General features: G+C 39.0%; 1 protein-coding gene and 1 long non-coding RNA gene across 2 annotated transcripts; one reads left to right on the forward strand and one right to left on the reverse strand.

The window, feature by feature from the left end:
- Positions 1-4,964: 4,964 nt before the first annotated feature.
- Positions 4,965-12,121, forward strand: LOC148041625 (beta-glucosidase 34-like). The gene is made up of 13 exons (XM_087681020.1): positions 4,965-5,580; positions 5,737-5,803; positions 5,904-5,962; positions 6,126-6,201; positions 6,806-6,877; positions 6,991-7,078; positions 7,308-7,584; positions 9,261-9,376; positions 9,495-9,715; positions 10,869-10,897; positions 11,057-11,153; positions 11,283-11,382; positions 11,733-12,121. Exons 1-13 carry the CDS (start codon positions 5,398-5,400, stop codon positions 11,911-11,913), a joined length of 1,566 nt encoding a protein of 521 aa, XP_087537146.1. The 5' UTR covers positions 4,965-5,397; the 3' UTR covers positions 11,914-12,121.
- LOC148041626 (uncharacterized) lies at positions 7,354-10,289 on the reverse strand. Its single transcript, XR_015691267.1, has 2 exons — positions 10,001-10,289; positions 7,354-9,118 (listed from the first exon to the last, which is right to left on the reverse strand). It is a non-coding gene; the product is annotated as an uncharacterized LOC148041626 (long non-coding RNA).
- Positions 12,122-13,524: the final 1,403 nt, after the last annotated feature.

A 13,524-nucleotide genomic window follows, 5' to 3' on the forward strand; every position in this document is an offset into this window, starting at 1 on the left:
GAGAGCATATGTATCTGATAAACAAACAGATTGGGATATGCATTTGTCTTTGTTAGAATTTTTGTATAACAATAGACCTCATAAGGCGACAAGTTTGTGTCCTTTTGAAATAAATTATAGAATGAATCCAAGTCTTCCTAATACAGTAAGGTCAGATGAGAAATGCCCAACTGCAGCAGAATTTCTTATTGACATACATGCTAATATTAAAATTGCTCAAGCAGCCAAGTTATAGCAAGTTGTTGATAGAGCTAAGCATTTTGCAAATAAGAAAAGGTCAAGTAGGATCTTTGAATTAGGAGAAAAACTTTTTCTCCAAGTACCAGCCAAGTCGTCTAGTTTATCGACTGGAAAATGTCCAAAGTTATCTCTAAGATATAGCTTAACTCAAGAGGATGGATTGAGAGGCTTGCTCAAGGCTTAATTGCTGAGTGGCAAAGACTAACAACTAGTTCAATGGCGTCTTTGAATGATAGGTTGGAGATCAAGGCATTGATGATACGTGGAGGTCTCCTCTCTGCCATCACTTGTGTATTTAACTCCTGCTTTCAAGAATATGAAATGTTACTTTTGCTGAAAGTATTTTGTAAAATTTGTGCTTTGGCCGAGGCATATCTTTCAGGAACTTGTCACTTGCTACTTTTTCTTACTTGAACTTGGTCTACATGTTATCCAAAATGGAAGTAGGATTTGGTTTTCCCTTGCACTCTACTTGAGGAGGCACTTTCTTGCTTTTTTGTGCATGCTCTTTTATCCATTTGTCATGTTGGTTGATTAGGTTGTGTTGTTCCATCTTGCTTCACAACACATATGTCAAGTCTAAAATAGACTAGAGAGTCCACAACATTTTATTGTTGGTCGATTGTGCCTTTCCATCTTGCCTTGCAACCATACATCTAGTTTTAAACCAACTAGAGGGTTCACAAATTATTAAACTTTTTTAATGTCTACTTAGCCAAACATTCCACTAGTAGAAACTTCTTAGCCAATTCTAAATTGATGGGGGCATACCGCAACATTCTCCCATGCTTTTTTTTCATTTTCAAGGTTGAGGGATGGTATGGAAGAATCAATACCTACAAGAAATTAAGGAGATTCGTGTTAGAGCTATAGTTGATGAATAAGTGGGGTAATGTTTGAACTTCATGTTTGCATCTCGAACACAATCCATTCCATAAACACATTTTGGCTAATCTTTCATCAATTCAAAGTGCTTTTAGATGGATGAGCCATTGAAGGCACCCCATTTTTGCTTATTTTGTCTCTTAATGGTGCATCTCCTAGGCTTCTTATGTTAGATGAACCTGATGAATTCATTCCATCCATACCTTGGGACAATTATCAAAAAGTTCCCAATTAAAGATTTGAGTATGCTTTAGATTCAAAGCCTAAGTGGGGTCCCTACCTACAAGGGAAAAGGGTCCACATTATTGATGGAAATAACAAGCATAGGTTATGGATGCAATGCATTGTCCTAAGGTTTCTAGAAAGGATTGTTGTTTTGTAAAGTCATTTTGAGGGATACAAGCTTGGCATTAGTTCTCTAAGAGATAACAGACTCTTGGGACAATTATAAAAAATTTGCCAATCAAAGATTTGAGCATGCTTTGGATTCGGAGCCTAAGTGAGGTCCCTAGCTATAAGGGAATATGGTCCACATTCTTGATGGAAATAACAAGTAGAGTTTTTAGATGTAATGTATTTCCCTAAGGTGTTCTCCCTTCAAGCAAATAAGTGTCACTTTTTCTCGTTTCATTGTGTAAAGAAGTTGTATGCCAATTTGCTATTTTGTGATTTGTTTGTAGGATAAATGACTATGCATATATCCTTTCTACATTCTATGAGATATTGAGCAAATTGAGAAGCTTAGGTGAAGCCAAGAAAATAACTTTGCTATCACATCTTGATGCGGAGGACAAGTCATGGATAGAGAAAGAGGAGTTCATTCACCTCCCTAGTGTAGATTATGACATGGCTTCTCTTGAAGCATGAAATGAAGTAGAACATTGAGGAGATGTCAAAGGGAACCGATGAAGCTAGTAGAGACAAGGTGATAAGGAAGACATAGATCAGTTACAAGGGAGAACTTCCAAGTATGCAACAATTGTACACATAGTCAATGGGGAGGTTTTTGGGGTGATGTCCTTTTTTTGCCTTGGCATGAGCCAAGTTCCCACATTGCAATAAAGGATAAGTTGAAATAGATTGGTATTGCATCCATTTTAAATGAGGACAATGCTCACATAGTGAGGTTGTTAGATAACCCATAGGTAACCATGACAAGGGCAACATTAACAATTAGCTCCACATGTACTACCTAACTTGTCAAAGTTGGGAAGAGGCACACAAGAGCTAGAGTAGCTACTAACTTGAGGACTCCTTGAAGAGCAAGTTCAGTATATCGAAGATCCAACTCGAGTGTTGTTCTAGTCAATGACACTTGTTAATACATATCTTTTTTTTTTTTGTATTTGATAAAAGCACGAAAAAGTCTCTTTTCAAATGATAAAGTTTAGCAAGAGCTTTGAGAAACATGTTCAAATGATAAAAGTTTACTGAGACTATAGAGAAGCATGGTCAAATGATAAAGTTTAGTGAGACTATAGAGAAACATGGTCAAATTATTGGATTTTTGGAGTTGCTACTTGATACATGAAAGTCATAGGTAAGTGGGCACGATTGGAGGTGGTTGTAATCCCAATAATTATTCTCAAAAACATTTATGTGAATATATATATATATATCTAAATATAAGTTTCTTGGAGTTGAGGTTTTAAAACTTTCACCCTTAAATTTTATTTCGAATAGCTACTTCCACTTGGTGCCTATAGGAGGCTTGTTAATATTACATTAGCTTGGAAAATGCCTAATGGTAGGATGGGTGAACTTTTTGTTATTATAATGATAGAGCCAATGATGATAAAGGCAAAAGGTTCTTCTTCTTTTGTCATGTGGCACTTCATGATAGGTTCAATTTGTTTTTGCCATGAATATTAGAAGCATCCATGTTCTTACTGATGCTCAGGTTGGTTGCAACATGATCCCATGTTTTTTTTTTTGGGGGGGGGGGTGTGCCACATTAAAGAAACATTGAAAATTTTTCTTTTATGTAGTAGGTACACTTCCCTTTACATGTGGGGCTATGCTCATATCCTAAGTTGCATTTAGGGTTGTGTTGCACTAGGGTTTGTAGGGGGGAGTGGAAGGAGTGGAACCCCACTCCCCCTACTCGCCTTGGGTCGCACTGGGCAGATGCAAGGTTAGTGGGGTAAGCTTCACCCTACTAATATAATTAAAAAATGGGGTTCTAACGGAGTGCTAGCAAGGTGATTGAATTTTTAGCTCTTTGATTGGTAGCATCCAGCATGTTGATACACATTTTTGTCAGCCAATTGACACAAACAAATGAGATATATTTATTTTTCAAGAAATGGCTTTGATAAGTGTTGTAATTACCGTTGTCTTGTAGTTTCCTTCTTCGTTTTGCCCTGTAATGTGACCACAATATTACGAGGGCCAAAATCTAATGGTGTTATCCCCATTGGAGCTCGGGGCAACCCAACTTTTACTACATTCCTTGTCCATTTTCTTTAGTTTATTAGGCATTGCCCATACGTCCCACCAACTAGTATTTAAGAAAGGCTAAAATATGCTTTAGCAAATGGCCAATGTATAAAAACTAGTGGATACAAGTCTACATACTATTTTAACATTACAAAGCTGTCCACTACCTTACATGTGAAGGCTAATCGACAAGACGACTGGTCACCAATGACATACGTGATAATATGTTTCCCACAAAATGGATACCTAGTTGATTGCCCATGGCCATATGTAAGTAGCCTAACTTCCCTCTTTAAGCACTTTGAAAAAAAAAAGGCTCCATGGCCCCTCCACACATCTCAATGTGACATGATTAATATAACACTTAGCATGCTGTGTGTTGGCTTTGCAAATCTTGGGTGGGTAGGGGTTCTTAGTAATAGATGTTCCACATGCAAGTCCACAGACTTGTGGTGGAAGATTTCTAAACTTGCCCATGAGGTATCAATGCATAGGTCAAGTTGAGATTGGACCAGATGAATCACCACAAGACATGTCATAATTGATGGTACTAGTTGACTTGATACTCCCTTTGAAGAGGGTACTCCCTTCACCACAAGCTTTGTAAAAAAGCCACTATAGTTAAGGGTTGTGCCATGCCTAACTCCCATGACTTGAGTAGGTAGAAGTGGGAGTCAAAGCATCTTGACCATAGTTAATATGACTAGGCCTAGGCTAGACTTGTGCTAGTTGGAGAGAGAGAGAGAGAGAGAGAGAGAGAGAGAGAGAGAGAGAGAGAGAGAGAAGTGTGAGCTAACCTTAAGCTTTAAACCTCTATAAAGATAGAAAAGAGACTTGAGAAGAGAGAACACATTCTTTGCCAATAGATGATTGTCACGTCCTTTGGACTTCAACAAGTTCATGGACTACACTCAAATTTGGAGGGCACTTTGTGACCTCCCTAAACTTTTGACACTAGGTTAAGAGTGCTGAAATAAACCAGCCACAAATTTATTGAACTTGACAAATGCAGACTTATGTAGGCAAAATTTACTCATGTTGCGGCTCTTAAGTATATGATCCCTGTGAACTTCAGCGACTTGAATACACAAACAAACCCCTGCAGGCGGAAATGAACCTGCGCATGTCTCGTCGCTGGTAAGGCGTCAAGGAAGAAGACTGATCAGCGGTCACTGGTGATTGACAGTTGCACAGTCCGAGGGAAGGCCCATTGCCCAACGTGTTTGAAAGGAACCGAATTAAACAAAGTGGCGGGTGCCGGGGCGCGTTGTGTGTGCATGTGAGTCGTGACATGTGCGTTTGGCGTTTGAGAGTGCATGTGGGAGGAGGATCGCGAGGCTCGTTTCCATTAAAGCCCATGTTACGAGTTATATATATATATTAGTATTAGTACTAGATGCTGCCTGCTGTTTCCAACAATCGATGTCGGGGCGCGGCGCGCACATTTCTGCAAGTGAATGCTGTTCCCACACACATAAATTGACCATCGTCTCTGTCTGAGGCTCTCTCAGTGTGCAGTGTGCACTGTGTACTGTGTCTGTCTGTCTGTCTTCCCTCTGGGAAAAAGAACAAAATTAAGCGCTGCAAGCAGACTTTTAAAGCCATTGCCGAAAACACCCGTGACTCCTTTCTCTCTCATCTCTCTCTGTGTCTGACATTTGTAGAATCCAGGTGACAAATTCATATTATTCGTATAACCACACACACACACATTCGAGTCTCCCTAATCCCCCCCCGCCCCTCAAACACACACACACAACAGCATCATAACAATGTGGACGTCGATCTGAGAAAAATATAGCTCTCTCTATCCATCAACTGTCCATCTGTGCCATGGCCTCTGCTCTCCTCTCCCTCGTCCTCGTTCTCGTCCTCCCCCTCTCCATTCCCCCCTCCTCTTCCACATCGATCACGCACCTGCACCATGATGATGTCCTCTTCCCCAACGGTACCGGTGTGACTCGTGGCGACTTCCCCGATGGCTTCCTCTTCGGCGCCATTACCTCCTCCATGAAGGTGCCACTCATCATCCATAACCCCTAAGCATGGTTTATATTGAAATGCTTATTGCTTGAACACCATGTTCTCTGCTATGTCAAATTTGTTCATATCTCAGCCCATATTTATTACACAACTTGAATTTCCTTATCGAACCGACTTGACTGTTTCCAGCATGAAGGAGCTGAATATTTAGACAATAAATCTCAAAACATTTGGGATGTTTATGCAAAGAGAGAGCGTAAGTTCCCTCACGACAAATCAACGGCAAATGCAATTTGCATTTGTTTTTCCCCCCCACCAATTTCTCTGATAAAGATTTCTGCTGTGGCCAAATTCAGGAGCTACTATAGATGGAGCTATACCGGGGCAGTGTGGAGACAATTATAAACAATTCAAGGTGCATCTCTACTTGAGCATTGCAGAGAGCTCTGCAGTCTTCAGTACACCACCTTAATTTACCTGCAAAAGTGACTAAACCACTGACATATAACCTGCGAGGTAGCGGCAAGTTGTTGGGAGCAAATTTCTCACTTCATCTGATCAGTCGGCTCTATTTGCAGATTGATCACAGGCTGTTGACTGAGATGGGGATGAATGCCTACCGATTTTCCATTGCCTGGTCCAGAATTTATCCAAGTTAGTTTACGCGCTTTTAATGAATAAATACGTGTGTTTAGGATTACTGCTACTAATTAACAATGGTAAAACAGCTCTGCTTCGTTTTGGTAGAGATTTACAAGATCGTAAGAAACTCAGAATGACCATAAACAAGAACATTGAGGTAATTAGATATACACTAACCCTTCTAGCCAATACTCAAAGATCATGCAGAGCATATGAAATTTGAAAACCCTGCCGTATAGTCCTCCAACACATAAATACACGTGTACATGTATTCATACATGCACCTGCAGAAAAACACACACAGGGTGCAAGTGTGCACGCAAGCATTGCCCTTGCAAAATTTTTTCCCTCTTCGAGCAATTATTTCTTATTAAAGAATCATGCAGGAACAAGTTGTTGAGATTCAACAAGTGTCGTTCTGTTTATGCTGGAGTGAGCTGCATGATACCATTTATACATTTATTTTAGAATTCCTTTAATAGGGGTTGCCCGGCAGGTGACGACCCATGGTTTAACCAGCTGGGGACCCATACCTATATCTATCCTCAGCTGCACGCACCCACACTCACCCCATCCCACTGTCTCACTCCGATTAAATAGTGTTTTGCACTTGCAGATGGAAGTGGAGAAGTTAATGATGTAGCTATAGCACATTACAATGAGGTTATTGATGATGCTTTAGAGCAAGGTTCCCTCTCTCTCTCTCTCTCTCTCTCTCTCTCTCTCTCTCTAACTTCAAGACGAGCTAAATTATAATCAAGGTTCTATCTTCTCAGCTTGAAGTTGGCATTAATGTTCCAGGTCTTGTACCTATGGTTACACTCTGGACGCAAGACCATCCTCACATACTGGATGAAAGATACGGGGGAGCTCTAAGTAGCCAGTTCATGTAAGCTGGCATTATATAGCTAAGGAAACAGAAGTTTGAAAATTTCTATAATGAAACTTTTAATCATCCATCTGAAAATCCACTCAATGTATGTTTCATTTTGATTCTCGATGGTCCTAGCTTTGTCTACTGTCTTTGAACCACCATGGTCTGTTATTTTAGTACGATCCATGTCCAAATTTATAATATCTACAAACATGTGTTCATATCATTTTTGATGTCTATGCAGAGAGGATTTTGCGAACTATGCAGAAACTTGCTTTAAAGAGTTTGGAGACAGAGTAAAGCTATGGATCACTTTTGATGAAGGGAACGATTGGTCGGGGCTTGCATACTCCACAGACCAGAATCCACCGGGTAGATGCACACCCAACATTTTTGGCCAGGGCCATATTTACTATGGGAACTGCCCAGAAGGAGATTCTGGTACCGAGCCTTATATTGTTGGCCACAATGTGCTGCTTGCCCATGCAGAGGCCGTCAGCATATACAGAGAAAAATACCAGGTAATGTATCCACTTATCTGGAAGCCTAAGCGCCCATTGTTAACTTGTTTGATGTGGCGTCTTGTACACAGTATTTACTGAGTTTCATGTGTTGATGAATGGATTCTATGGGCCTACAAATAAGATTTAGGTGGCTTGCCTTCTACCAGCTTTCCACAAAATCCTTCAAGACTTGGTACACTGTTGGAAGCCACTGAATTACTCTACTCCAAACCTATACAACCATTGGTACTGCATCTTGTGGTGATGCTTGTGCTGATCAGGTGCTTGAAGTGTTCCACAGTTCAAATGTAAAGGGAGAGGATTAGCCACCTAGTAAATCTTGTACATCATTGATAAAAAAGGGTACATTTGATGGGGGTCAAGGAATGCCCAGCTATCATTGAGCCTGATTCAGCCAATGATTCTGCCTGTTAAATGTTTGCTGTCCTACAAAGATGAGAGTGTAACCAGCTTTGATCCAGATTGAGGGGCTCCATATAAGACCCAGATGCAAACCATACAGAACACATGCAACCAGTGAGACACTGTCATGTGCAACCCAGCCAAATTGGCATCACCTCAGGGTGCAATACAAGTTGGCCACTGCAGCAACTGTTGGGGCTCCAAATCAGAACTGTATATAATAGTCCAGCCAAACCTGAAACACCTCCGTGGGTAGCCTTCAGCGGAGTTCCCTGTGAATCAAGTCTTCCTTCTATGGCTGAAGGTGATGAGTTGGACATCTTGAGAAGTATGGTCACCAAAGAGGAAGTGTTGCCACAATTCTTACAAATGTACACCCTCTGCTAGCAAGCACTAGTGAGCATCATGCACCTCCACAAACTGTCGGATCCCAGAAAATTGGTACACCTTGAAGTTGTCACCATCAGGACTTGGTTATTATTCATAATTACAAAGCACAGAAGCTGGTTTTCCATCAAAGGAATGACCCCCATCTTGTAATGTGGGAATAGCTGACACCCCACGAATGCATGAGTAGCATAGTAGGCAACATTAGTTTTAAGATTGAACTCAAGAAGTTCCAGTCCAATAATTTTGATTGATCTGCATTAGACTGCATAGGAACACTCCCATGTTTGCGAGAGTCTGTTGATGAGATGTTGACATCAATGGTCCGATCCTATGAAATCCAAGGGTCTGTTTTAGACTGCATAGAAACTCTCCCATGTCTGTAAGGTCCTCTTAATTGGTTGTTGACATCAAGGGTCCGATCTTATGAAACCCAAGGGCCGCATGTGTTAGACTGCATAGAAACCCTCCCATGTTTGCAAGGGCCTCTTGATGGCCGTTGACATCAACCATCTGATCCTATGAGATCCAAGGGCCTGCATAGATGAGTCCTCTACTCCCAAAACAGATGTGGTGTGGGCTGCTTAGGAAGTTATGGATGCATCAGTTGATTAAGGGTGAGAGTGTTAGTTGAGCGATTGTGATGCTGCCATATTAAGCCCATGTAAAACCAACTCTAGACCCCTCCGATGTTATCTTGCATAACTAATTTGATTTTCCATATCATCACGTTAAGTTCACCCTGTACAAGAATGTCAAAAATACAATCTTAAAGCCGATCTTAACCTTTTAGCCATTGAGAGCAAAATGTTTATCCCAAAGCTTCCAAAGCTTATAAAAAGATAATGCTAAGCTGTAGTAATTTACTTCATTTGCATCTGCAGCCTATTCAAAATGGATCTATCGGAATGGCATTATGGTTCAGATGGTCAGAGCCTTACAGCAACTCAACTGAAGATCTTGAAGCAGCACAGAGATCAAATGATTTTCTGTTTGGATGGTAAATTATTTTAGTGTATAATGTGGAAGATTGTGAAACCCGTCAAGGAGATAGCAGTAATACACTGGTAGACTTCATTGTTGGCTGGCTAAACACTGCTAATGGTCTATGGATTTAGGTTTTTGGACCCTATCTTTTTCGGAGACTATCCTTCTTCCATGAGAGCTTTAGTAGGATCGCGGCTTCCCAACTTTACCGATGAGCAGATGGCAAAGATCAATGGATCCCTCGATTTCATTGGCATCAACATCCAAACTGCCTTCTACGTCTACGACTGCGACTTCTACGAGACTGTGGACAGCAAGAACTACTACCTCGATTGGAGGGTCAATGTGACAGGTACCACACTCACACACTTCTGTACATAAGGTCCTGTTCAACTCATGTCTGTGTGTATAAGTCCTGTCTGCTGCACATATTAATAACAGTACAACTAGAAGGATATTGGCTAGGGAATTTAAACACAGAGAGAGAGAGAGAGAGAGAGAGTTCATTGTCTGGATTCATTCTTCAATTAACCAATCTCGTCAGAAACCCTAATACTGTTTGATATGGGCCCAAGAAATCGATCTGGTTTCCTCCATACATGCACGTTAGGAGAGTGAAGAAAGGATCAGGGCTTACCAGCGAAGCTTGGAGTGACGATCGCGCGGACCAATTTGCATTTCTCTACAAATAAATCACGAGATTTAACTTAAATGAGGGGGGACATACCTGCTCAAGCAAAAACCTTAAGCTGTGAATCAAATTACTTCATTACCTATATTGTTATTATTTTATATAAAAATGAAATTGTTCTTTAAAAAAACAAAAAGGTGAAGATACTTTTAAGGTAGGGTAGTTCGCTCTTGTGGAAGTTGGGTTTGAATGCATGCACCTGCGCTCATAGTCATGAGAGCTTGATCAAACTAGCTGCGCTACGCTCCCATTAGCTATATAAGTTGCTAAAATCAAAGGACTTGCAATGGGAAGTCTGTTATCCACGTTACACTAAACCTCGGTTTTTCTTGAACATTGACTTCTAATCTTTCCAAGCTAGGCCCTAGTGTAAAATACCTTCATAGCCCTTAATTTTGAGGTGGTCCAAATACCCAATTGAGATTGATTTAAGTATTCATACTACTTTAGAGTTATAATTAAATTTCACAAAATTTGACCTTCAAAATTAAGGCCCAATGTATTTGCACACTTCAACTCGAAACATGCGTCACAAGTACAGTTTCAAAAAGTTCGAGTCAAAGAAACAATGGTTGTGTCCCAAAGGTGCTTGCCGAACATTTGAAACTTGTGCTAATAATTGTGAGGTTATAATTTTGAATGCTTCAAGGCACTCTTTGAAGATATTCCAAAAGATACCTTTCCCTCACAATGAAGTTAGCCATTAACATCCCATGGCACAATTTACTTAGTAACGTGAGTGCTTGAATTATTATGTGACATCTTTGATCATTTATGTTAAAAATTTTCACCCCTTTTCATTAAAAATTTTCAGGGGAGAAAGATGGAGTAGCTATTGGCGTGGTGAGTTATGTTTGTTGCTTCATGCCATAAAGCTTTAATTTTTTAGATGTAGCACATTACAACAAAATTAGCTACAATTTTTCCTACATGAGAGCATGTGAAAATAGAAATGATAGGGTCCCACATTTATAGTGAGGGTTTTCATTTCAAATTTTGTAGGGTGAACATGATTATGCAGTACCTTGGATAATGAGGACAATGATTGAGTATGTCAAAGAGCGATATGCAAATTTTCCGATGTACATAACACAAACAGGTAGTTTACTTTAGTGTTTTGCTTGATTAAAAAGCTATTAACCAAATTTAGTTTTGTGGGACATCATATCTAACTCATCTTGCATATTTGGGAAATAGGCATGTTACTAATGTTCAAGTTTTTATGTAGGATGGGGGATATATTTTAATTCCTTGGAGGATACGTTGGAGGATGACTCAAGGATTGAATACTTTGAGACATATTATGATGAGCTAAGAAAAGCAGTGAGGTATGCTTGGAGTTTGATTTTTCAAATTAAATTAAATAAAAAGTATTATTGAGCAGTAATGCAAATTTAGAAAATAGTGTATCTGAAACATGTACCAAACTTGTTCAAGTCTAAAAACCAGTAGAGCTAGTAGAAGGCAACAACTATCTATAGAACACTATGAACCAAAGAAGTTAATTCTACTACTTATGTTAGAATTCTCTTATATTTAGAAGAAAAGTTGTCCAAGTAAAATACTTGTAAAAATAACCACTCGAAGCATATTAACTATGATCGATGACTTGCACTGAAGCTTATGCTTCTTACACATTGTATTTTCCTCTAACAACTCAATTTTATGTTATGCTTAGTGATGGAGCTGATGTACGAGGTGTATTTGCATGGTCATTGATAGATGGGTTTGAATTCAACTTGGGAATGGGTATACGTGTTGGTCTCTACTATGTAGACAACACATTATATCGCTTTCCTAGGAAGTCAGCCTTATGGTTCAAAGAAATGTTATCTCAAAGCAACTCAACAAGGGCTTAAGTGCCCATGATTCAATGTTGAGTCATAGTTGGAATATTGTTATTATTTGGTATTGATCCATAGTAGAGAACAAGTGTGCTAGATCTGTCATTGAGAGGTGTATAATATCAAGAGTGTAATTTGTAACGAGAGCAAAATGTGGGAAAGTTCAATACTATATGTTTGGGAACACATTTTATAATTTACACTTTCATTATGAATTCAAACATTCTCATATTGTTCAAATTTTATTTACATCCCTATCTCATTCTTTATAGAAATTTTGCATGAATTTTTTAATGGCTATTGTCATAGTATTGTAATCACATGAACTCTCTATGGTTAGTGTTGTAAACTTGTGTAGTCATACACACCAATGCATGTAACTCAAATTAGTTACAAGTACATTTAAAACTTTCCACACATGTTTCACTTTTCTTTTCTAGGTAAATTGTGTCTAAACCAAGTCATTCAATGATTGGTTGTTACAAAAAGTAGCGATGAGAGGTGGAGAAACCTTGAAAGTTCCAACAAGAGGGTGTAATGAGAAAATAGTGTTGTGTTATATAGTTGTGCAAGGAATGATGATAGTCTCAATATGGAAAGTGAATCTTAGCATTATAGACTTATAAGGATTCTAATACACTTTAGTCTTTGAAATGCATGAGCACTAGCAAATTAAGTTGAAGCCCTAAACTTTCTTTTTCTTCTCCACAATGATAGTCTACCAAGAATAAAGAGAGAAGAACATGCATAATATACAAGTGGTTAATAGTATGAACATGTTGATTAGAAGGATTACTAGATAGATATCTCCTAACTTAGGTAGATGAACTAATTGATGTCCAACTGCAAAGTATCACTAGAAGCATATGTTGAGGATGTATCAACCACGTCAATGATATGAATGGCAAAACCATTTGATTGACTTTGTAAATAAATGCATACATGCATGTTTGTGCTAGGGAGATAGAACCATAAGTTAAACATTTTGCTTTTCTTTTTTGGATAGATTGTGTCTAAATCAAGTCATCCAATGATTGGTTGTTACAAAAATTAGTGATAGGAGAGGTGGAGGAGAAACCTTGAAAGTTTCAACAAAAGGAGGTAATGAGAAAATAGTGATGTGTTATTTCATAGTGTAAGGAATGATGACAAAGTCTCATATAGAAAGAGAATGTTTAGCGTTATAGACTCATGAGAATTCTAATACACTTAGTCTTCAAAATGAACATGCACTAGCAAATTAAGTTGAAACCCTAATCTTTTTTCTTCTTCTCCACAATGATAGTTTACCAGGAATAAAGAGTATAGAATGTGTATAATATACAAGCGCGGTTAATAGTGTGAACATGTTGATTAGAAGGATTATTAGATAGATATCTCCTAACTGAGGTAGATGAACTAATAGATGTCCAACTATAAGGTATCACTAGAAGCATGTGTTGAAGCACATACCAACCACATCAATGATATGAATGACAAAAATGGTCAATTAGATACATGAGTGTTAGTTCATGTTGAGCTCAACATCTGAACACCACCTCAAGCTCAACTCCATGACATATACGTTAAGTAAGCTTTGAAATCATCGAAGCTTGATTTTGAAGCTTTTCTACTTTAAGGACATTG

The sequence above is a fragment of the Lygodium microphyllum genome, chromosome 1, assembly GCF_053477565.2.
Source record: "Lygodium microphyllum isolate KBCC chromosome 1, Lygodium_microphyllum_v1.1.10, whole genome shotgun sequence".
Classification (NCBI taxonomy): Eukaryota; Viridiplantae; Streptophyta; class Polypodiopsida; order Schizaeales; family Lygodiaceae; genus Lygodium; species Lygodium microphyllum.